Source organism: Lytechinus variegatus, chromosome 4 (genome assembly GCF_018143015.1).
Source record: "Lytechinus variegatus isolate NC3 chromosome 4, Lvar_3.0, whole genome shotgun sequence".
Classification (NCBI taxonomy): Eukaryota; Metazoa; Echinodermata; class Echinoidea; order Temnopleuroida; family Toxopneustidae; genus Lytechinus; species Lytechinus variegatus.
The window spans coordinates 26,299,730-26,324,201 of NC_054743.1; the positions used below are offsets into that span (position 1 = coordinate 26,299,730).

General features: G+C 36.0%; 1 protein-coding gene across 1 annotated transcript; it reads right to left on the reverse strand.

Moving 5' to 3' along the window:
* Window positions 1-1,428: 1,428 nt before the first annotated feature.
* Window positions 1,429-23,275, reverse strand: LOC121413706 (kinetochore protein NDC80 homolog). Its single transcript, XM_041606635.1, has 17 exons — window positions 23,199-23,275; window positions 21,956-22,054; window positions 21,268-21,391; window positions 15,307-15,415; window positions 14,701-14,870; window positions 14,200-14,302; window positions 13,171-13,254; window positions 12,495-12,588; window positions 11,678-11,769; window positions 10,764-10,908; window positions 9,328-9,533; window positions 8,173-8,334; window positions 7,626-7,715; window positions 7,086-7,178; window positions 6,484-6,614; window positions 5,098-5,200; window positions 1,429-1,599 (listed from the first exon to the last, which is right to left on the reverse strand). The coding sequence occupies exons 2-17, from the start codon at window positions 22,044-22,046 to the stop codon at window positions 1,507-1,509; spliced, it is 1,890 nt and encodes a 629-aa protein (XP_041462569.1). The 5' UTR covers window positions 22,047-22,054; window positions 23,199-23,275; the 3' UTR covers window positions 1,429-1,506.
* Between the last annotated feature and the right edge of the window lie 1,197 nt (window positions 23,276-24,472).

Here is a 24,472-nt window from a genome sequence, read left to right on the forward strand (position 1 = left end):
GTAGTTTATTTACATAGTGCACAAAGTGGGGATTATACATCTTTTATGTACGGTACAAGAAGTCATAATTAGTCACTAAATGTAAACAATTTTACATATTACAAAAGATGCCTATTTATCTATTTACAGAGCTTATAATGTACATATAAAACAAGTGGAACAAGAACAATTAGCTGTAGCATGCATAGTGCATATTAAATTGGAATATCCTCCCCCCCCCAAAAAAAAAAGAGAAACATGCTCACAAATGATACAGCCTTTTTGTAAAAGATTAGAGCAATAAAACTTCTTCAAGCATGTTTCATTCATTACAAGATGAGCTTCGATATAAGGTTTTAATTGCTTTACATTGATAAGAAAATATGCCCAAGAAAATCTTAAGATAACAAACTTAATCGTCCTTAATTTCAATGGCCTTCTACCAGATTCATCGATCTGGTTCTATCATTTTATTAGATCTAGCTTGGCAGACATCAAAATAAACAGCCAATTTTGTATGCATAGTCCATTTAACGAAAGGTTCGAACTTACATGTATATAATACTGAGATCAAGTCAATTTGAAATAATGATTTTCTTTCAGCTCATCAAATTTGAAATTAAATACAAGTAGTTAACTTGGCCATTTTCTGCTCATAACCCTAAGAAGGATGGTAAGGCTATCTCTAATATGCAATTTTTCTAAAGTAACTCTTCTTTATGAACTGTGAAATTCAAACAAACAAAACTCAAAGCATTCAGACAATGAACCACATCTATGAGAGCGCTTTGTGCTAGGATCAATGCTGGCATTGAGATTGTTTATCATGGCAATTCCATAATCTTACTCCAACACAAAGTGTTTTCATTAAACACATGAACACAAAGGTACCAGCAATACCTATGGCATTTCCATTTTATTTTATATTATAATTAGGATAAAATAGGAACGATGATTAAATGCCTTGCTCAAGGGCATAGGTGCTATGGTACGGGGGATCAAAGCCCAGCCCTTGTGTGTCTTGTCATATGCCTTAAACCACTTAGTCACATCTTCTCCAGTGCCATCTAGGTTTACAAAATTGACTGAAATTGAGTCCCCCCTCCCACAAAAAACAAGAAACAACTTTAATATTGTCTTTAATCTACCATGCGCTCAATCTAAAAAAAACAACACATATCAAAGCAGCCCCAAATCCAGGGTTTTCAATTAGGGGGTCGATCGGTTCTCTTCTCTTCCATTCTCTTCTTCTTTCTTCATGTAATATTCTCTTGCTATTGATAATTTTAGGGATTCAACTGAAACCTCTCTGGCTAAGGGTATGCAAAGTTGGTTGAAGATTAGCAAAATCCCATATTTTTGCTGTTTTCCATGTAACTTCTTATTTCAATTTCAAAAAATTGATTGATCACATTTCAATCTAATCATTCAACTTAATCTCACGATGGAGTACCCAAATATTAAAAAATAAATGACGGATGTTGGCTTCATCAGCTATGAAGAGCTTTTCATCTTCTCTTGGTGACCTTACGTGGATGGGTTTGGACGTTGAGGAATCTCCATACTTCTGATGACTTCAAGGTGATTATGAGCTTCCTCTTGAAGATGTCTGACATGATTCTGTATGAAGATACAATCGTATGAAGAAGAGTGTGATGGAGCTGCACAACATATTTTACCTTCTTCAAAATTAAAGGGACGGTCTGGGCTGAAAGTATTTATTTTAATAGAGTAGAATTCATTGAGCAAAATGCTGAAAATTACATCAAAATCAGATAACAAATAACAAAGTTATCGAATTCTAAAGTTTAGCAATATTTTGTGAAAATAGTCGTCATGAATATTAGGTGGGCTGAATATGTCACATCCCCACTTGTTTTTTTGTATTTCATTATATGAAGTTCAAATTTTTTCCTCCAAGAATTAGAAAAATTGGATTGACAACTGATTTAGTGTATTAGATATTTATCGCTGCAACTTATTTCCTTATAAGACATTTTATTCACACAAGTATGAAATAATGAAAAAAATATGATTTTATGTAAATACATAAGAAAACGGAAAGTGGAGCTGAGACATCATCAGCCCACCTAATGAATATTCATGAAGATTATTTTCACAAACTATTACTGAACTTAAAACTTCAATAACTTTATCATTTCTCATCCGATTTTGATGAAATTTTCGGCATTTTGCTCAGTGAATTCTATTCTATGTATTAAGATATAAATATTTTCAGCCTGGACCATCCCCTTAACGCTAAAAAAATGAATTTGCACTAAACAGATTTTTAGAGAAAGAAATTTAAATCAAGGTCAATCATCAACATACTGTATCATCATAGATCTATATGGATCAGGGGACTGTTTCATGAAAGTGTCAGTGCCAACAATTTCAGTGAAATCCTTGATTTTGATTGGCTAAGAAGCACCAATCTCTGACTTTTACTATGGTAGCTGTGGAGAAAGTTAACTTTCATGAAAACAGCCCCCTGGTTCATTCATATCAACCAAACTATGTGACGTCTGGACATTTACACTGAAAAACTATCACAATGAAGATCGCTAACATATATAAAAACATGTTTTTAGACAATGTATTTCTATTGCTTTGAAATAAAAAATCACATGGTCGGAATGCAGTGCCACAGCATTTAAACATTTTCTATCAGAACCATTTGGCACATACATGTATATATAAAACACTTGGGCAGATTTGCCAACCTGTACAAGTACATTTCAATAATTTAAAAGCTGAAGATCAGTATTTTGGTGAGGAAAACAATAATTTCAAAGAAATACCATAGGAAAACACATAAAGCTGAAACTCAAGAAATTAGTATTAATTTTTTCATCAGTTTTCTTCTCGTTTTGTTCAGCATTGGAAATCATTAGCGGTATTACTTAGCAGCTCCAAGTAACTGGATTTAACTGGATTCTTTTCGAACTTATTTTGAGATTGTTACCACAAGTGGCATTGTCTAAGCCTGAGTCATATCGATTATTTTGAAAACCGGTGTTCGACAGCTCTAATTCGATCGAACATCGATGCATCGAATATTGAAGGCGGGGAAAATTTAGTCTTTTGTTTTTGCGTCGATGCGATGCGCTTTGCATATGCACTACGCACTGACGGTATGCGCTGGCGTTGGCCGGGTGAGCGTTGCACAAGCAGATGACAGAGCAAAGTTCGTTTGTATTTTCCATAATCACAAAACACACAAAAAAGGCCGGGGACCAAAGCAGAATTCTTCCCAAAATATCTTCAACAATGATATTTGCAGATGACAACATATAAGTTTAAAATGAAACAATAATAAAGACATGAATCACGCAGAGTCGATCCGAATGATTTTCGGTCAACTAGCATTCGCAGTCCATTCACTAGCCCCGTCCGCAGCTCCGTACACTCACTCTCCCGAAACGACAGGCGTGCTTGACGTCAGCGCCAGCAAACAATTGCAATCAACGGAGAGCGCTGTAACTTGCCTGAGATTGTGTAGTTGGATCCAAAATGAGCTCCAAATAAATTTATGGGAATAAATACGTAATTTTCTCTGGATGGTCATTTGAATTGCTATTCAATGCTGATATAACGATTGTGAGGAAAGATTGTGGAATATGAGTTATGACGATGTTCGAGAATTAATCCTGATAATGACAATCCAGTTTTTTAGACGCAATTGAGCATGCGATCAAAATGAATACGAATGTTTCGAATCGAGCCCTAAATTCATCTAAATTATTACGATTTAACAAGATTTTATGGTCATACTAAGAATATTGACGATGTCAGCAAAGTATGTTATGTTCATATGGAAGAAGTAATACTGGGATTATTTCTATTGTTCCATCTCTGGACGTCTCCTCCAAGCTCCGAGAAAATAAGCACAATGCGCATGCGTGTTTGATGACGTATGACATATTTTCCCATTCATGAAATCAGAGCCCAAAGTTGGGTACAAACTAGCTTCAAATTGATGGGAAAAAATATCAAACGCAATTTTCTCTGTTTTGTCATGTAAAATGATATTATATGGTGATATTACGAACTTGAACAGAGTTTTTGCATGTAGACAATGTTCGAGAATCAATCCTGACGTGATGATTATTTTTTTTAGACAAGTGCACTAGCTCGATCGACTCAAGAAGTCAAGTCGATCGTCATGAGATGTCCGCCATTGAAAATTGAAACGAAATACAAACGTTTCACATCAAGCTCTAAATTCATATTAATGATTATCATATGCAAATTATTGTTAAATATTACGATTAAATAATGTTCTATGGTCTTGATTTTAATATTGTTCATGAAAGCAAGATTTATTTTACGTTGATCGCGTCAATTTCCGGCCATTTTCTGGTTTGATTAAAGAACAGTACTGCGCATGCACGATCGATGGCCATGACTTCCATTCATGAATTCATCGTGCATAAATTATCTCGGCACGAGCAGACGAGTAAGACTCGAACTATGATCGAAATAAACTTCAAATTAATGGTGAATAGCATCATAATTACTCATTCGGTTTCATTTTGGGGGCAATAGAAATCAAGTAAGTAGTGGTAAAGTTGGGCATTACTGATATTTTGATGATTGATTGTGTAAACCAAACGAATCGGCCGGCCGACGTATTTTTTTTTTTTTTTCGATGCACCGATTTTGCAAAATCTGCACCGGTGTTCGATGACATCGATCGAACACCGATTTTAAAATCGATTCGACTCAGGCTTAGTTTTAATTGAATTCTCTTGGTTAAACTGATGATTCAATTCATGTGTATCAATACAATACAGAGTGTCATCATGCATGGTAAGTTACAGAGAATTACAAAATAGCAATATCAGAGAAATATATTCTTATAACCGATTGAAATTCAATCTTTGATATATGGCCGGAGAATGCCCGATTCAGGGGTGTGAGTGGTCACAAATAAAAAGACCTGAAAAAAAGGCTGAACAGTGCTAAAAAAAATCTGAAATAGAAAGAGCTCCCATAAATTTTGTACAGAGGGAAGCCAAAATAAGCTGAAATTAAACTGAAAATAAAGACAAAAAAATCTGAAATCAGCTTAAAATCTGAACTCTCACTCCCCTGCTGATTCTATCTGAAACTTACCTGTATTTTTGCTTTGTGTTCCAGGATCATTGTACAGACTTGAGTGAGGAACTTATCATAATTCTCTCTCTCTATCTGCATGGTTTGGCAGCCTTCTTCATATCTACAGTGTAAACAAGGATATAATATAAAAAAAGGTGTATAATAGGTTGGAACATTTTTCAATTCAACAGAAGCAAAATAAGAGAAATGGTACTTGATTCTTGATGTAGTAATCCCTTTGGCAGCTCATACAGAAGCTTTACTGGGATGATGAATAAAGTGAGCCACTGGAAGGAGCATCATGAAGTGAAGAAATGGTGATGAATAGACATAGCAATTGTGTATATGTACATAAAAAATGGAAATGGAAAGAAAGAATAAATGGTGTCACTAAATTTTGGGCTATAAGGATGGAAATTAACTTTATGGTCATAACATTTTCCTTTTATATAATTTCATATACACTGAAACAACAGCTCTAAAAGTGCTATACAGATAATTCACCCTGTCAACAGATCCAGGCATGCCCATATACAATACATGCACTTTCTCCATTCGCTGGAGAGTATTCAAACAAGATGAAAAGAGTCTCCAAACTCAAATAGCGTACTACATAGGCTTTTTCATCCTTCTTAATACTCATTTAACACCTGAGTGAAGAGTGGCAATATGTTGACTGATGCCTTGCCAAATGATGCTGGGCTGCAGTGGGATTCAAACACATAATCCTATGATTAAAAGGCAAGAGTCAAAACCAATACATATAACTTCAACATGCTTACATTTACAAGAGAACAACAAATCCCTCTTTGAACCTATAAGGTCTGCTAGCTCATCTTTACTCACTACTCAACAATCTAGCAATTCGAGGGGAATCAATCACATCAATATGCAGAGCCAGTTCCTATGAATTAAACTTCTACAAGACAGCTGTAATATTTCCTGTATGGGCACCTTCAAAAAACTACTAAAACCATTGTTAGTCAGACAATCTTGCCAGTAAATGAAAATCCTTCCCCTATCTAATATGTTTGTATTCCAATTATTTTCTTTACTGCGTCAAGAGTATCTCCTCATGAAGGCCCTGTCTCATTGCTCCATGCAAGTCTTGCTTGTGACCTGCAGCTAACTATTTTTGATACCCGCAGGTCACCCCCATTCACAGTATCTTGCACGTTAACTCACACGCAATTGCCCACAGAAGTGCACACAAGTCTAATTTACACGCAGAAGAGTTTTGAATATGCTCAGAACTTTGTTCCGGGACAATACCTGCAACTCACCCACAAGGATTGCACGCAACGATGTGACAGATCATTAATGGATACCGGCATGATCATTAATGGATACTGGCGTGTTACTAATGTTCATGTTTCTATCACTAAAGTTCAATAGGACATTTACCTGGACTGCATTTGTCTGACTTGTTCCTGTGTCTGAGCTACGTCTGCGCTCCCTGATGCCCTAGCCATCTCCTTCTCCTTCTCGATGTCAGCAAGACGATCAGTCATCGCTTGAGTTTCATCACGAGTTTTCTAGAGCAAGAGATACCAAAACAGATATTGTAATAATTATCATAACAATATGATTTATTCCTTTGTGATTCAGAATGAGAAGAATAGAAAAATAAAGATTTTTGAGTGTGCAGAATGGTCTGTGTGAAACTTACAAAAAAATGCATGATGGTAGAAAATTATGTAATATAAAGGTAGCATTTCATAAATTGAAATAAATTTTGACTAGAAACAGAATGAAATGCACTTATGAAATATTATGCAACTTTAATACTACATGTGGGGACATCGCAAAAGTTACAATAGACTTTTCACACTACAGATTGATCACAAAACACGTTAAAAGAGGGGGCATAATGGCTCGAAAATTAAACCTTAAATACAATGAAGCTTAAATGTGGATACGGTAGTCATCATATTTTATGAGGTGAGCTCTAATCATTGATAAGCCAGCATATGAACGTAATTAACATTTATCAACAGTCCTCTTACCTCCTTGAATGCATTGATTTCTTTCTCTAGTCGCTGAACTTGAGATTCTAGCTTTCTGATCTCTTCTCTCTTTCCCTCTGTCATCTCTTTCACCTGCAAATACAAACAAATGATAAATAAATGTAACATATACCCAAACACACCCACACAGAATATTCATTAATCTGCAAAATAGTTAATGATGTATTGAAAAAGTATAATGCTGAATTTTCAGATCTTACCTCCCCAAACCCCACCTTTCAAGAACTTGCAATAAATTGCAAATCCATATCAGTCCCTGAGGTCAATCAAAATTTTTGCAAACAATTATAAATGTATGATTAATTGTCAGTCTGTAAATAGTAAAAATAGATCTGTAATCAAATGCAAATAACTATGTTGTAGCAACAAATAGGAAACATTTCAATAAATGTGAGGTTGACTCATGCAAGTCTGACCAACACACACCGATACACAAAGCGAAGTAAATTGCCATTCAATGCCAAGTGAGATTTGAATCTTGACCTGCTCGTCTCAGGTCCTACATAGTGTACCACTTACCTGATCAAGGGCCTCTTCTTCATTCAATCTCTGACTGTGGAGCTTATGAACCTCGCCATTGATATTCTTCTTCAGTTGTATCAATGCAGGCTGTAAAAAAAAATGCAATATGATACAATAAATTTTTCATGTTAAATCAGGTAATTTTTTTTTATAATCAGTTTAATCGGTCCAATTGCTCTTCGTTAGAACTACACTGGGCTTGGCCTAATACCCACTTGGAGCAATTTTTTTCAGCCTAATGTCCAGCAGGTCTAATTTTCATTTCGTCAACTTATTATTTTTTTACCTTGTCAAATGAAATGGATATGAGATGAAATGGGTATACTATAACTGGGAATTATACATAATGATCAAATGACTAAATGGTTATCAGACCAAATAGTTGATGATATGGTGATAGATGAGGCAATCATAGACAAATTAGCAATTTACTGTTTACAAATGGTTAATAGACAAACTGGTTGTAGAAAAATCTGCTATAGATTTGCCAATTTAGGGTTTACAAAAAAGAGCCACTTCAACAAATTAATAATGTAAAGCCTACCTTTATTGTACTGACAAAGTCCAACATGGGTGAATGTTGAGTGTAGATGGAATGGAAGTTGAGACGGAGCTCATAGTCAATACCGTGGGCATTCTCTGCATCAGCCGGGATCAGCTTCAGCTTACGAGCAAGGCTGTTGTAAGCATTCACTTTCCTCTCAAGCTGCACACAAAAAAATCAGGAGAGTGTTTCATAAAACAAATGGTCAGTGAAAGTTACTGTTACAAGCTACTGAAATCTTAGCATTTGATTGGCCAACTACAACTAAGTCAGTGACAATCACTATTTGCTAATGAAACACTCCCCAAAACAGCAACAAAAAAGGAATATTTCCCCGCAGTCAGACAGTTTAATTGAAGAATTTTTTTACTTTTACTAAACAAGAAAGTACCATATTATTAAGTAAATTCAAAGAAATAAATACAGTTTTGAAAAAAAGAATAGTTGTTTAAGTATACATGTACATGTTAATTGCTACATAATAAAAAAGTAATTGATCAATGACATTCCAAATTATACAAAAGTAAGGTACCTCGAGCACACAGCTTAGCAATTTGATTAGTATGCTTCATTGAATGTCATAATCAATGTCATCATGCATAAATATCCACCTTAATTAACATCAGCCATTAAGCTGTAAGTTCTGGGGCCCAAATTCACAAAAGTGGTTTTAAAAACATCGGTTGAACCCATGGTTTATGCAGATTTCCTGTATAAATTACGCTTATTTACTGCCTATATTAAAAAAATGTAAAATGCTGATATGCACTTTTGTCACAGTGCGCATAATTGACGCCTGTTACCATGGTTAAGTATGCTATTTTTATTCATAATTCCTTTGTTTGAAGAGTGGACTCATTTATTCAAATCAGTAGACTCATGAATAAAATAGTGTGGATAACCACAGCAACAGGCATCAATTAGGCGCACCGTCGCACTATGACAAAAGCGCGCATCAGCATTTGGACATTTTTAATATATGTGTAAATAAGAGTAATTTATACAGGAAATCTGCATAAACCATGAGTTCAACCGATGGTTTTAAAAACCACCTTTGTGAATTGGGGCCATAGGGTGTGATGACCTGCTTATTGAGGGTCACTTTTCTTTCAATTCAGTCTTATGACCAGGATCCACTGCCCAAACTCGACTCACCTCCTCTTGCTTCTTTGCGATGCTGCGTTCCTCGGCCCAAATCTCCTGGTCCAGGGCCTGGTTCTCCCTCTCCACCTGATCCAGACTGGAGTTAGCCTGGCGGAGCTCTGTCTGCATGCGCTCCACGTCCTTCGCTGACAGCTCCTGGTGCTCCAGCTGGTACTCCAGACGAGCGATTGACCCGTCAAGCTCAGACTCCTCCAGCTCTGCTCACAAAATGGGATATGTCACCAGGATAGGTTAATCAAAATCATTATTTCAGCAAATATTATATTTTCCCCAATATCAAGAAAAGTAGATTTAAAAAATACACATTATGTACATGGGGGGGGGGGGTTCTGACATCTATTCAAACTGAAGAAATTTTCAGGTCAACTTAATGGATTGCTAAGATAATGACACTATTTTACAGCACTGCAAAAAACATCACATTCACTCCCTCCTCCACTCTAAAAATCACAAAAATGTGAAATCTGTAATATTTTCATGTCGTCTCAAACGTAAGACAACATGCACTTGCACCCACTGATAATTTTCAATTTCGTAATGTCACCAAAAACAGATTTCCAGTGGCCATACACATAGAGTGTGGTCTAAGCAGTTGCTTTCGGTATTCAATGAGGTCATTCGCCTATGCTGACCCAATCTAAAACCATCCAATAGCTTGAGTTTATAATGCAGGCACTAATGCATGTTTTATACACAATTACAACCCATTACTACCTAAACTTTGCATAAATAAAATGTAAAACATCAAATTTTGTTTCCCTTTATTTTACTATACTTAAAGGACAAGTCCACCCCAACAAAAAGTTGATTTGAATAAAAAGAGAAAAATCCAACAAGCATAACACTGAAAATTTCATTAAAATTGGATGTAAAATAAGAAAGTTATGACATTTTAAAGTTTCGCTTAATTTCACAAACAGTTACATGCACAACCTGGCTGGTATGCAATTAGACTATGACGTCATCCACTCACTATTTCTTTTGTATTTATTATATGAAAATATGAAATATTCTAATTTTCTCCTCATTGTCAAGTGATATAACGATTAATTCTTCCCTGAACATGTGGAATTAGCATTGTTTAATACTATATGGATCAATCAAGTTGGTCCTTATTGTCAAATCTATAAAAAATGAAATATTGTATAATTCAAACAATAAAAACAAAGAAATAATGAGTGATGGACATCATCGACTGACTCACCTAGTTGTGCATATCACTGTTTTGTGAAAAATAAGTGAAGCTTTAAAATGTCATAACTTTCTTATTTTAATTCCGATTTGATGAAATTTTCAGCACTATACTAGTTTGATTTTTTTCTCTATTTATTCAAGTAAGCATTATCCTGGGGTGGACTTGACCTTTAAGATACATGATATGGGTTTGGATTTCCTCTAAAAGTTAAAAGATTGGGAGCCATGTTTACCCAATTGTCCAAGGTGAAGGTCAATTTCCTGCATCTTGAGTTCATGTGTCTTCTTGTGTTCTCTCAGACTGACCAGGTAGTTAGAGAACCGCTCACAGTCAATGGTCTTTGCCTTCATCTGCTCTTGAAGGTTTGGAATGCGACTCTGTAATACGAGAGAGAAGAGAGGAAGGTTGAAAGATATCGACAATCTAAACAAATCCAGGGTCCCCAGGTTTTCAAGAAAACAAAATTCCCTGATTTTTCCCTGATGAAGTTTAGAAATTCCCAGATACTTATTAAAACCCATTCCTAGTTTCGCATGTTTTCTAAGTTGTTCCAGTGATTTACATGTATTTTCAGTATAAAAACAATAATTCAAAACTAATTAGTACCACCAAAACCAGTCATTCAATGGATGTTGTTTTGATATGCAACAAAATATAACAGAGTCTGACTGACTACCGTGCTTTCAACTTTTGGTCTGATCAAAATTCCCTGATTTTTCCCTATTTTGAGGCATTTTCCCCTGATTTGAGGTATTTTTCTCAAATTCCTGATTCTTCCCTGACTGGAAAAAAGTAAAATAATTTTCCTTGATTGGCTGGGAACCATGTAATCTGAACTAGTCTAAACTTAAAATGTAGAGCATTCCCACAGGTAGACAAGTAGGAGAACATGTAATAAAAGCCTCTGCATCAGAACTATTATATAATTGTTTTTATGATCAAATGAGCAGGTTTTTCCAATAATATGTCCTTCACTGTTACCCAATCTAAAACTGTTCTATACCTAATAGCAGTGAGACCTTCCCATCAAGTGAAAAAGATGACAGGAAAGTACGTTTGATTATTTTTACATTACTAGGTTGAGATCAAAATAATGGGTAAGACTTGGACCTGTTTCTAAATTTGCTATGAGAGAGAGGTAAATACCTGCTGTTGTTCCAATTCTTGTAACTCTGCTTTCAGTCGTTCTTCCTCTGCTACCAGATTATCCATGTTGATATCCCCACCTTTGCTCATCTCTAGATATTAAGTCAAGTGGAAAAAAATAAACAGAAAACTCAATAGTCCGACCACATTAATCAACCGTTTATCAAACAAGACGCCTCAATCCACCAACTGGGCAATTCAATAAAATTATAAACTAAAAATAAATAACTATAAAATTATAAAATGTACGTCCGACCCTCACTTTCCTCAAGGTTTACTTAATTTATCAACTGACCAAGTCTTAGTCCTTTGAGAACAGTACAGACATCTTAAGAACCGGAAATCAGAGACATAAAATTTCATGAAGGTCCCATATTTAGGGGGTCGGATGTACATATTTTATGGAATTGCCAAGCTGTATCTTCTGAGCAAATAACCCCTTCTCATGACTGGAAAACAACAGTTTTAATTAATTTCATGTTTACCAGCAAAGTGACATAATAACTAATACAGAATCATAAAGTATGAGAACCCCAAAGGCAGTATTCAACAGAAACCTTGACCCTACAAATTTCCATCAAAAATTTAAACTTCATTACAATTATATCCCTCCATTCACTTATACGGATGTAAGCTGAGTTACAAGACATTTGCTGGTGTGACATTTGATCCGGCCGTGGGGACTAGCTAATGTCATGACAATAGTTTGTCATGGTAAAAACAAGGTATGACAATAGAAATATATACTGCATCGTATTGAGAGCTCCACTGACTTTAATCAGCTGGTGCATAGAATATTCAAATTAACTGTACTTACGGATAGCTTCCCTGAGTTTCCTCTCATGCACATCATACTGATCTTGCCCATTCATGTACTCAGCATAAGTATTCTCTAAGTAGTCAAAGTGCATCTGTTTTATTCAACAAAAGATGTTTTAGGAAATTCTGATTAAATAAAGTATAAATTAAGGCATATATTCAAATAGTGGGTAAGGCAACAGTCTACTGGGTTGCCTAATGACTTATCAGGAACTTATTTAATCTCCCTTTTTTACGTTGAATAAAGGAAATAAAAAATGTACATTTGTTCAAAATAAATGATTCTTTAACTTATTCCTGGATTATTCATTGGAATATAAAGGCCTATAGGAATGACAATTCCGGTTGGCTTTGCAAGAATGTGATCTTGTCCATTTAAGTCCCACATGTTCACTTGATGTTAAGTATCTAACATCAACTGAAAATTTTGAAATTATATATTTCTTTAAGAGCAAATGAAAAATGGAATATTCCTAATTTTTTTGCAGTTGAATAGTTTCAAGAATTCATGGCCAGTAGAGAGAATTTCATGCACATACAGATATAAAAATGTGATTTTTCAAAAACTTTGGGGGAGGTACCTGTATTCTATTCTACTGGTTTACCATATCCACCCATGACAGAGACATGGTTCAATGACTTTTTGTTAAAATAAACACGACAATGCTACGTACCTCTGAGTAAGCTTGTTCATCGAGACAACCTGGAACATCTTCATCAGTGAACAGTATCTCAGATACCCTTGTGTTCATGGCATACTGCAAGGATTCAACAAATGATTGTAATGGTACAACAAAGTTGATAATACATTTCTGGCTTGCACCAAGTATTAGATAGCATTGGTATGCTTGATCTGAAACTTCCCTAGCAGGAAGAGTAGCCATTACAAGACCTGGGTCCCATTGCATAAAGCTACTGTTAATGTTACTTTGTCATTCAATGGTAATTACCATGGCAACAATGCTCTCAACAGACAATCAAAATCTAGAATTCAATCAAAGATATGACTGGATGACAAAGTTACTATAATAGTAACTTTAATACAAAGGGCCCCAGATGAATATGTCAGGCAAAAATTATTACCAGAATAAAGGGGTCAAATAGCCAAGTTCACTAGAAGTAAAACAATATCATATTTGTAGCTTTATTTTGTGATCAAATTTCCAAATATGCAAACCTGATGCAATATCGAGCAGGATCACATTCCAGAACTTAAACCTTTTGAGTGACAAAAAATTGGTCATCCCAGCATATAAATGAGCTAGGACGAACAAGGTTCAGAGTTCATTAGTGAGCGGGGGTGTTGTTTCATAAATATGTCTGCACAGTTATGCATGACTTCATGCATAACTACATGCATGATTGGAACATGTTCATGATTTCAAAGTCAGTTGCTTAGGAATATGTCATTTACATGTAAAACAATGAATTGTTGTGTGTTAAGTCACTATAACTAACGATCAGCTTCATGAAACACCCTCGGGGTGCTGCTTCACAAAGATTTAATTGTAACTTAAGAATTGCACTTCTATTCTGTTGCATTCGGTATATAGCGCATTAACCACACTGGCCAGATCATGCGCAGGTGATGCACCCTTACGCGTATATCACATTACGCGTTAAATTACATTGAGCACATTGGCGCTTAAACATGACTGTAAGTCACTTTTTGTTCTTTGGGAAACCACAAGAGATTATCCTACCTGGATAAGGTCACAGAGCCAATGAAGAGCAGCCAGGACATGAGGCCATGCATGAGAACTACCAAGGGTGCACATGGAGCTCTTGGAGATGGTGAAAGGATATCTGAAAATAAAAAAAGGTCACAAAAAATAATAAGAGGGTCTCTCCAGGCTTAAATTCACACCGATACTCTATTAGAGAAAAATCAGGCAAACAAGTCACTAACGGTTTCATCAAAATCGGATGAGGAACAATGAAGTTATGCCATTAAATAAAGTTTTTCAATACTTCTGTGACAAAGTTCTTTGCATGTTTTCATGAATATGCAACAAGCAAGCTGATGGTGTCATCTCCCCACTTTATATGAAATTATAATTCAAGTTGACCCTTTCAGAGCTTCATTTATCACGAAAACTATCCAGGTATGAATGGATAACTCGATAGATAATACCTCAAGCATCCACTATTAGCGACTACGTATGAAAGGCAGACACCCAAAAAGATAAAAATTGTGTATTTACTTCAGTTCTTTGAATTTTGCTGGAATCTCCTCGTCAATCTTCGGGCCAACAACATAGTCCTCATCTAGGAAGTTGTAGAGGAACTGGAAGACTCGGACAAAATCTTTGGTTGTTGGAGACATCAGTTGCTTCACAGAAATGGGGTGTGAAAAGCCATGTTCCTGTAAGAACTGAAAAAACAGAATATAATATTTAGCAAATTTGTCTTGAATAAGATTTGGATATGATTTCAAATAAGAATTTGGTCAATTGAAATAATAATCACATTTCCGTATGGAAGAATCTGACTTCTTCCAAAGATCAATAAAAGCACTTTCAATGGGTTATCCAATGAGCTGGGTGCTGCTGCTACATGTAGGTCCATGCATAAATAATTGTTAGGCATGTAATTGAAGCCCTCTTTTAAATCCAAAATTACAATAAAAAAGCAACGAAACCAAATTTGTCTACAGTACTCTGAAGTTCAACATGCACTTCAATTCACATCACTTTAGAATTCTTGTGTCATTAATCTACTGCGGCCAGTGAATATGTGTTTATAATTCACATAAGCTTTAAAATGTCATGACTTATAAATATCAATGTATAAAAATAAGAAACACCTACATCTATGATCCTCCTGATTTCTTTCTGCATGTAAGACTTGTCACTGATTGGACGTGATTCCCGCAGTACCTCTCTTGACATGTTGGAACGCCCATAGCCGCTGGAAGGCCTGAAAACAATAAAATTAAATCTGCCATAAATTTTCACTAAATAACGGTAAATACAATCAGGCACCTTATCAAAAGTTCGATATAATGAGCAAGATTGTCGTTTTGTAGCCATTTTCTCTCCATTTTGGTGTTCTGTAGCCATTTTCTAGTCCTTTTGAAGAACAGATAGAAAACAGTGATTATCACAGAAATGGCATTTTACATGACACTGCCATAAAACATTGGGTGACTTCAAGTATGGTGTTGGCCAGAGTTTGTAAAACTGATCCAGATCACATTATTGACATCTCTATAATCGTGTAAAAATCGTGTAAAAACAAAGGTCAACACCGTACTTGAAATCACCCATCAGGTTTTGTTACTTTTGCACAGTTCTGGTGGGTGTTTCATAAAGCTGTTCGTAAGTTAAGAGCGACTTTAAGAACGACGGGTGAACCTTTCTTACGCGCTAAAGCATTGCCAATGAATATAATGGTGAACCGTCATTTATCACAAGGCTCACCAGTCGTTCTTAAAGTCGCTCTTAACTTACGAGCAGCTTTATGAAACACCCACCTGTTCACTGTGATAGAGCAGTGTCTTGTCTCATCATCCCAACAAGAGACAAATTTGGGAGAGCCATAGTGAATGATACGCAGTGTTGTAAATCTCATCATAAATGTGCTACACAGCTTTCCATATTCTCCATTGTTTATCATGAATGAGAGCATTAGGGATGATCAGGAGAGCATATCCTGTAAGTAATGTTTGGATGTTTAGTCCCACTGTAACCATAGAAACAGTGGTTCTAAGCCAATCAAAATCAAGAAAAGTAGACCTGACAACTTGTAGGATGAAAATGTTGGTGAAACGTTCCCTGGATACCATCTGCAGGATTAGATGCCTATATCTAACTTTAGGGTTGCAAAGGGCTGGAAACTTTCCGGAAATTTTGGAAAATTTCCATGGAAAGTTTCGGGAATTTTCAGCTGCCGGGAATTTTGGGAATTTTCGGGAATTTTCATTTTTTCACAAAAAGTGATAAATTCTGTTTTTAAATACAAAATTATAAATTGATATCCTAAAATATCATTTTTCCATTTGTATTTATACTATTCTTCATTCTTTAAATTGCCTAGGGTATAAGATATTCATCATACTGTACATAAATACATTATAGTACATGTATATGTAGTAACATGATGGAGCATTATGTACAAAATGAACCTTTTCAATTCAACATGAAAAAATAATACTTTGCATTTGTAATACACTTTGTCTTTAAATGTGTCATTGTTTTTTATGTGAGAACCTGCCATTATATAATAGCATGTTATTAAGAGAACATTGCACCCTACATGTAGTCTGCATGCACAGATCCTTATTGAAGCTTTGATCCACAAGTGGTCATTTTCAAACGTGAGTGACACGACAATCGGAGAGGTTTAAGGGCTCATATCTTCAAACTTAAAGGTTATGAATCAATCATGACTACTATATTATATACAATGTAGGACTGGCATGGGCCACTACGAGTTTGATTTGAATTCAACAATTCGTTTAGTAGATATGATTAAAAAACGGTGCGTGAGTGACACGACAAATTTTGGACATGGGTTTCTGACCACTAACACATATGGTTGGATTCGTGCCCAAGTAGTTGTCATGGAGTACTGTGAGTACCAGTAAATGGACATAAATAGTGTACCTATCTAACACATATAGTCAAAATCAATCAAACCTTCTCTATGGAAAATGGTACCCTCCTATATACCGTGAGTGACACGACAAGTGCAAAAATACAACATTTATCTCAACATTGAAAGTATTTTTTGCATGATGTAGAAGAGTAAAATACCATTAACCAAAAAACAAGCATAATTACATAATAACTGCTTTCTTTTAAGTTCATAATATGTCATCCTGATGTTTTATTCTTGGTTTATGGTCATATTTGCCCATCAACTCACATTTCCTATACCATACCAAATTGTCACACTAGGGCTTCTACCACTCTCCTCTTTAGAGGAGGAGGGGGCACTTGAAGGAGGTGTTATGAGGTCTTGGCATTGACATCAACTCAAACATTCTTTTTGTGGCCTGATATCATTCAAAACTTTAACTCTTTCTCCCTATCTGTATTTAAAGTTTACAGGTTTATACAATTCAGCATCCACAACGGATGGAATAATTTTTCCTTGTAAGAAAGGTATTCTCAATAGTCACTCACATCATCTGGCATGGTCTGGTAGCCAATGATGTCGTGTATGACTCCCTTTTCTTGAAATATTGGATTTCAATATTATCCTCCTTTAATATTTTTATAGGCATTGTCCAAATAGGACATGGCAGTTTAAATGTCTTTTTTGGTACCAAACCACAATCACGTTGCTGCACACTTCAGATGGACTATCAGCAAATCGCCTTGAGAAAATTGGAAATTCAACTCAACAAGCATAGGTTTTCTCCTGAACACTGCTTGTATGTGGACCCTCCCAAGGCATTACATGAAGGCACTGTACCAAAATTCACAGCTATGCTTTTTGCTCGAATTTGTAAGCGCCTTTTCATTGCTAATTATTTGATCATATACCATACCACGGGAATCCAGGGAAAGCCACAAGGTGAAAGACGCAGTCAGTACCTGATTCTTGCAGTCTGCTACTATTACATAACAACTACAAGTCATTAGCCTTTCCTTTTCTAAGCCCTTGGATGTCACACTAAAATCCAACTCAACATCCCAACCAGGCTCCCTTTAAACCTCAATAGCTTTTTCCCCTCGAGGTCCAGCTCTGTTCTTATCAGGGTACCCCCCCAAAAAAAAAAAAAAATTGATCTACTGGTACATGGCAACCCATCCAAAGTTGCTCAAATCAAAATGCGGTCTCGGTTGGGACTTGTTAGGACCTCCATGAACATGCATCATTTTGTTGTAATGAATATGTGTAAATGCAAATCTGCTCTGAACACACATCGGCCCACTTACAGTAGTTTGCTGTTCAGACCCTACATGTAGTTAATCACTAGCGTTATGAATGGTGGCCGAACAAATAATGATTTTGAACTTGGCATGTAGCTGCTTCAAGCAATATCCAAAATGTTCTATCAAATCTCAGTACATTCTCACCTGAAATGTTTGTTTTCTTGCAAATTTGTTTATTTCATGTCCTGGAATACAAGCTTTATGGCAAATGAAAAGGTTGATTTAATTAATCAGAAGGAAAAGAAAAATATTTTCTTTTCCAAATTTGAAAAATGTTTGGTGTTAATGGTGAGCTCTTATATCTCATGTACATGTACACTACTTTACCACTAAAATTTCTGCAAATTTCAAAAAAGGATCCGTGACTTTTCTAGCCGAGTATAACAAAGAAATAACATTACTCAAAAGAAAGGTGAACTTTCTGCTTATTTCTGTAAATGGAGACAGAGAATGTTCGAGTAATACCTAGGTATGACTTGAACCATCACCAACCCTTTATGCATTGTAAATATGTCCATTGCTTAAGTATAGTGGTTTTTCTCTTGATACATTCATAATTTTGTGTTGATTGATTATGTTGTTATATTCTTAATCACATACATTCACCAAAATATGAATTAGGATCCGAGTCTTCACACCAATGGAAAATTGTCAGGATTTTTTAAACCAAGGCAACCACGGAGAGGAGAGAAAATAGATGAACTCAATGTCAAATTCAATATTTCCATAAAAAGGAGTAAAATTAGGAAGATGGAGGAAATTATTAGCCTAAAATAGGCCTAAATGATGTCAGGAACAACATTTTGACTGTATCCCTGGTAAAACGCTTAAAAAATTACTGGATGTCCTTTTTTATACACAATATAATACCGTGAGTGACACGACATTTCGTGAGTGACACGACACAACTTTGACAGTTAATTTTAGCTTTACCTTAACACATTGGACCAAGTTACTTTATATACAATAAGGTACAGATAAACTGTATTTGCTCCAGTACTGGGATAAAATAATTTTCAGAATACACAGCTAGAGAAAACTTTTTGCATTTAAAACGTGAGTGACACGACAACCAGTTTTGAAAACTTTGAACCCAATTTTTTTCAGAAAAACACTTCACAGAATTTTTTTTTTGCTTTTTAGGAGTTAGATACAATACACAGCTTGTATCTTGCCAACAAATGTGCTTCTAATACAAATTTTATATTGTGATAGGCAATATGTGAATTTTAATGCAAAAATCAACATTTTGCAACATTTAATTTCCCTTGCATAAAATTTACTGTATCTCAAGACATAGTTAATAATTTTATGTAAATGAAATGGAAAAATATACTTTAAGATGTCTAGTTTCAAAAAACATTGAAGCCTAATGATTTCTAGCAAGTTTTAATTTTCACCCCCATGTCCACTTTTGTTTGAAAATGACCAAGTGAGACTTCACACAAGACTAGCGCACATACATTTTTCTGTTGAACAAAAGGACCTCCTGTACACAAGACATTGGCAGAAACCTTAGGCTGCTTATTCAGACCACTTTCCTTGAGTAAAGGGTTTGCCCTTGTCTGCTGTGCAAAGCCTTCACTCGAGTTAAGGGTCTGAATGTGCAGCCTAATCATGCCTTGTGTACTGAAGGTCCTCTCGCTCAGGAAACAGCAAGATTATGCTAGTCTTTGCATGGAGACCAACTTTTTGTTCAAAGTTTCAATCAGGGTCTGTGCCTGCAGACTAGGTTTGCACAGCAGACTAATCCCACCAGCAGCTATGGCACTGGCTTGAGTCTAAAAATGGGAAAATCAGGTCCAGGAACAAAAAATGTTATATTACTAATTTATTTCTGAAATGCCCCCTCAACCCCCGAAAACATGGGGGGGGGGCAAGAAATAACAATATTACATGTATAATGGGTGACTTTGAAAACAGTCAAGATGAATAATTTTTCGCAAAGGGAGAAAAAAATGCACTATTAAAGTTTGTTGACCTCAAATGACCTTTGACCTTGAATCCTTGATTAAGATTGAGAAACTTGTTATCAATTTCATATCTTTTGTGACATTAAATGACAATCTCATATCAGTTTCATTTAATTTGATCTAGTATTTTAAAAATACAATGTTTATTTCTAAGAGGGTTAATTGAACTGAAGTTAACTTTAAGCTTGAACCAGAAAACTGTATACTCATCAAATTAACGCTGCAAAGAGCACCAAGTTCTCACTTCTGCTATGCAGAAATAAATGAGAAATAAATGATAATAATAATAATATAATCCTAATAACAACAATAATGTCATATCATTATTAATAATGATTCTCATCTGCAAAAAGATGAAAATATCCAAGAGGCATTTGTGTAAATCATTTGCAGTGTGCATGTACTGCCATTGCACATACCAGTAATACAGTAAATCAACTTTTACATGAAATTCAGCCTTGTCTGACTGCCCTAGCATTATATTTTGCTTGAAACTTGCTGACAAAGCACAATCGAACATCAACTGCCAGGGCAGTCCTTTCAATTCCTGTATATAAATACCAGAAAATTGCCACTTTTTGCAAATTCCCAACACTTCTTGAAAATTGCCGAAAATTCCCAAATTCCCAATAAATTCCTGTTTATTCCCATGGAAAGTTTCCACCACGAATATTCCGGGAATTTTGCAACCCTACCTAACTTTTGAACAGGTTCCTTATATAGGGAACTTTTACAATTAAGTAACACCTCTCCCAAACGTCCTATCCTTAATGAGCAATGTGGCCCCACAAATAGATCTTGGAGTGTTCACAATATCCATATTGAACATGCATTTCTCATTCTTAAATTCCATGCAGACTGACTCTCATTTTAGTCCTTTGTTACCATATACAGACATTTTGGGGGACCATACCTTCTAGTGTTGCTGAAGCCAAAGTTGGATTTTGGGGCGGTGGATTTGCGGGGTCCTGCGGCCCCTGCACCTGATGACCGACGCATGAACCCATTACCTGCAGCTCGGCTTGTTGAAGCAGCAGCTGATTGAGAGAAAAAGTCAAATAGAAAGTTTCACAAAGTATTGTCATAATGAAACCATGAAGGTTGTGGTTTGATTTAAAATAATGTTTTTGAGCTTGTGCAAAAGAAAAAAAAAGTCTTAGACTCTGCCACAAGATATACAATAAAAAATGTGCAATTTTCTAATTCGACTAATGGATGATAATACATTATCTCTGGAAATCAAATCAAATGCAATTTTAAGATATGGCTGAAAAAAAAAAATGAAAGCACAACTTGGCAAATAATATCATGGCAAGTATCAAAAGACGTTCAGGAATTTGTGCCCCCCCCCCCGACTTACAGCACTGTTTCCGCTTGGGTTTATAAAACTACAACATAGAGCATCTCTTCAAAGAAAAACATTACTTCGAGCAGCATTTTTGCAAAGGATGACAATGTAGCAAAGTTGTAAAGTACAATTGGATCAAATTGAGCACTTCAACTTCATACCCTACATCACAATGACACCACAAATTTATTCTATCTTGATTCTCTGACTGTTTGACAGAAGAAATTGTGTAGCATGACAGATATCTACTCACCATTGTCATGTTTGACCCTGAGAGGACCCACAGAAGATCTTCTGTTCCCTGAGGAGGAAATGGACGCCCTGCCTGCACTCTGACGATGCATGGTGAATGCTGGAAAAGATATAAGTTTGAGACTTTAATATATGATGAATATGTATCATTCTTGTCAATCATGATCCATGGGTTTGTTTAGATCTAACTGAATTTCAGCTAAGCTGAAGCAACTGAAGACACTTCCTAGGCTATGGGTTACTAATGGTAGAACTAGAAACGTTGCTGAGAAGATTTTGACAGGTTGCGTGCGTGACTGGAAAAGGAAAGATTTTAAATTGAAATGGAGTAAAAACATTTGTGTGAATAATGTATACATGTATGATTTGACTTCTGTAAACGTGTTCATTTTTTGTAAGTAAACTTGCCCATGGGGCAACAGTATGAAAAAATTTGGTACTGCCCCACACCTCGCGCAAATCGGACTCTACGTGTACGTATTAATATTTGGGGCAAAAAGGAAAACATTTTTAATTTTTTTTATCATCCCTGCAAATTTCACCTTAAACACTTAGCTTTCCTTGCGAAATAGATAGGCTAGGTACCCTTTCTTCATTATTTTTGTGTTTTTGACACCCTTATCAAGTTACGTACATAACGTGCCCATCAAAATTCCAAAAAGACATCCTTTTTACATGTTTTTTGGTCGCGCATGGTATCCACTCGTCAATGTAAGTGGCCTCCCGGGGGCATTATCCTGGTTTAACTTTAACTTTAGTCACCACTCCATGACACTGCCATTTATTTTGTCAGCCGCGGCCGCTGTGACCTCAGTGTGACTGTGAGTGTGACATCTTTCATTCCCATCAAGATTATCATCCCAGCCAGGCCCAGGCCATGGCATTGAGCGCACGCACACCAACATGATATTGATAAGGCCATGGTTAATGAGTTAGATCTGCGAGTTGCTCAGCATGCTCAGTTTGCTGATTGTTTAAATTTGGAAACGACGATACGGCGGTCTCAGCTCTCAACCAGCTTCAGCCTTGGGCTCTGCCGCTTTCGACGGCGTCGCTAGCGCTAGCTGCTTCGCTCCCCGACTCCGGCCCAGCCAAAGCCAAAGGACAGTTATGGTTAACAAAGTATTGATTCATTATACTTTAGTGATATTGAATCGAAAATGTAACACATGAAAGTACATCGTTCATCTTTGAACATATATCTAGATCTATAACAAAAAAAATAACATTTGATAGCAACTCACATTGATCTTTTTCCCAGCCAAACCTTGTTTTTTTTCTCGTTTGAAATTGAGCGGTCAAACAATTCAATGCCGTTGAGGGCGTGCTTCGGAAGCTAAGCTTTTACAGTACATGTATATAGCTGGCATGATCATAGATCATTGGCGTACATACCGGTATTAAACATACAAACAAAAATTAACTGGTATTTTTATTTGTTTATTATTATTTTTTGCACCTGTCCGCTTATACTGGGGGTAGATGTCTGGGGGTGGAGGTCCAGGGGGTAGATACGTACGAGAAAAGGGGATAAAATAAAAGTGAATATAAATGGGATATCTCGGATCTATGTCAGCTAGGTTAGGAGGGGAGGGACCGGGGCCAGCACAAATTCAACTTATTTTCCCGGGTTATTTCCTCGAATATAATGCCGAGATATTTCGCTATAAGAAATAAAGGTCGTTTGGGTTGTATGTTTAAACAATTTTTTTACACATCTTCAAGAATATCTGGTGTTTCTGCCGATGCAGAATACACGCAGCACCCTCAACTTGGGTATTTTTTTTTTTGGGGGGGGTGCTTTAGCACCCAAAGCATCCCAACTTCCCACCCGATTAACCGAAAATTCTCAATTACTGTAGGGCCTCGGTACTCTACATACACCGTAAATGCAGTACAATTACATGGCTTGAGCAGATTAGTCATTACGCGCACCGCGTTTCAAGGAATGCTGCTTGATTAATAAAAAACAAACAAATTTTGTTATTTCAGATTTTTAACACTTGTTTAAACTGTTAAACAACTACAGCAAATAGTTAAATCTAGCGTTGTGTATAGAAATAAAATGAGCAGCGTTTTTAGTGTGTGCCGACCTCGGAATAAATTAGGCCCTTATCGGATGCCATGCATTAGCATTAATATCACTATTATCATTGACAATGATTATCCCATAAAGGACGCATTAAGTTTCTTTTCAAAAGAGTCAGGATTAAACTTGTCCCCCCCCCCCTTTTTTTTCTTTTTCAAAATGTAGTAGGCCTATACCCTATAACTTCTTTTTGGTTTGACTATATATGAATTCCGTTTTCACTAATCGTGTGTGATTTCCGTCCATAAAAATTTTACAAGCAAAAAAGGGGGTTCACCTTAAAAAAGAGGTAATTTTGCTTCAATTTCTCCATTTCTTGACACTTACCAAATTCCTGCATGGGGGCTGCCTATGGAAAATAATACACGCAGCACCCCAACAAAACATTGCTTCCCCACTTCCCAGTGCCATGAAATTATAACAAAAACA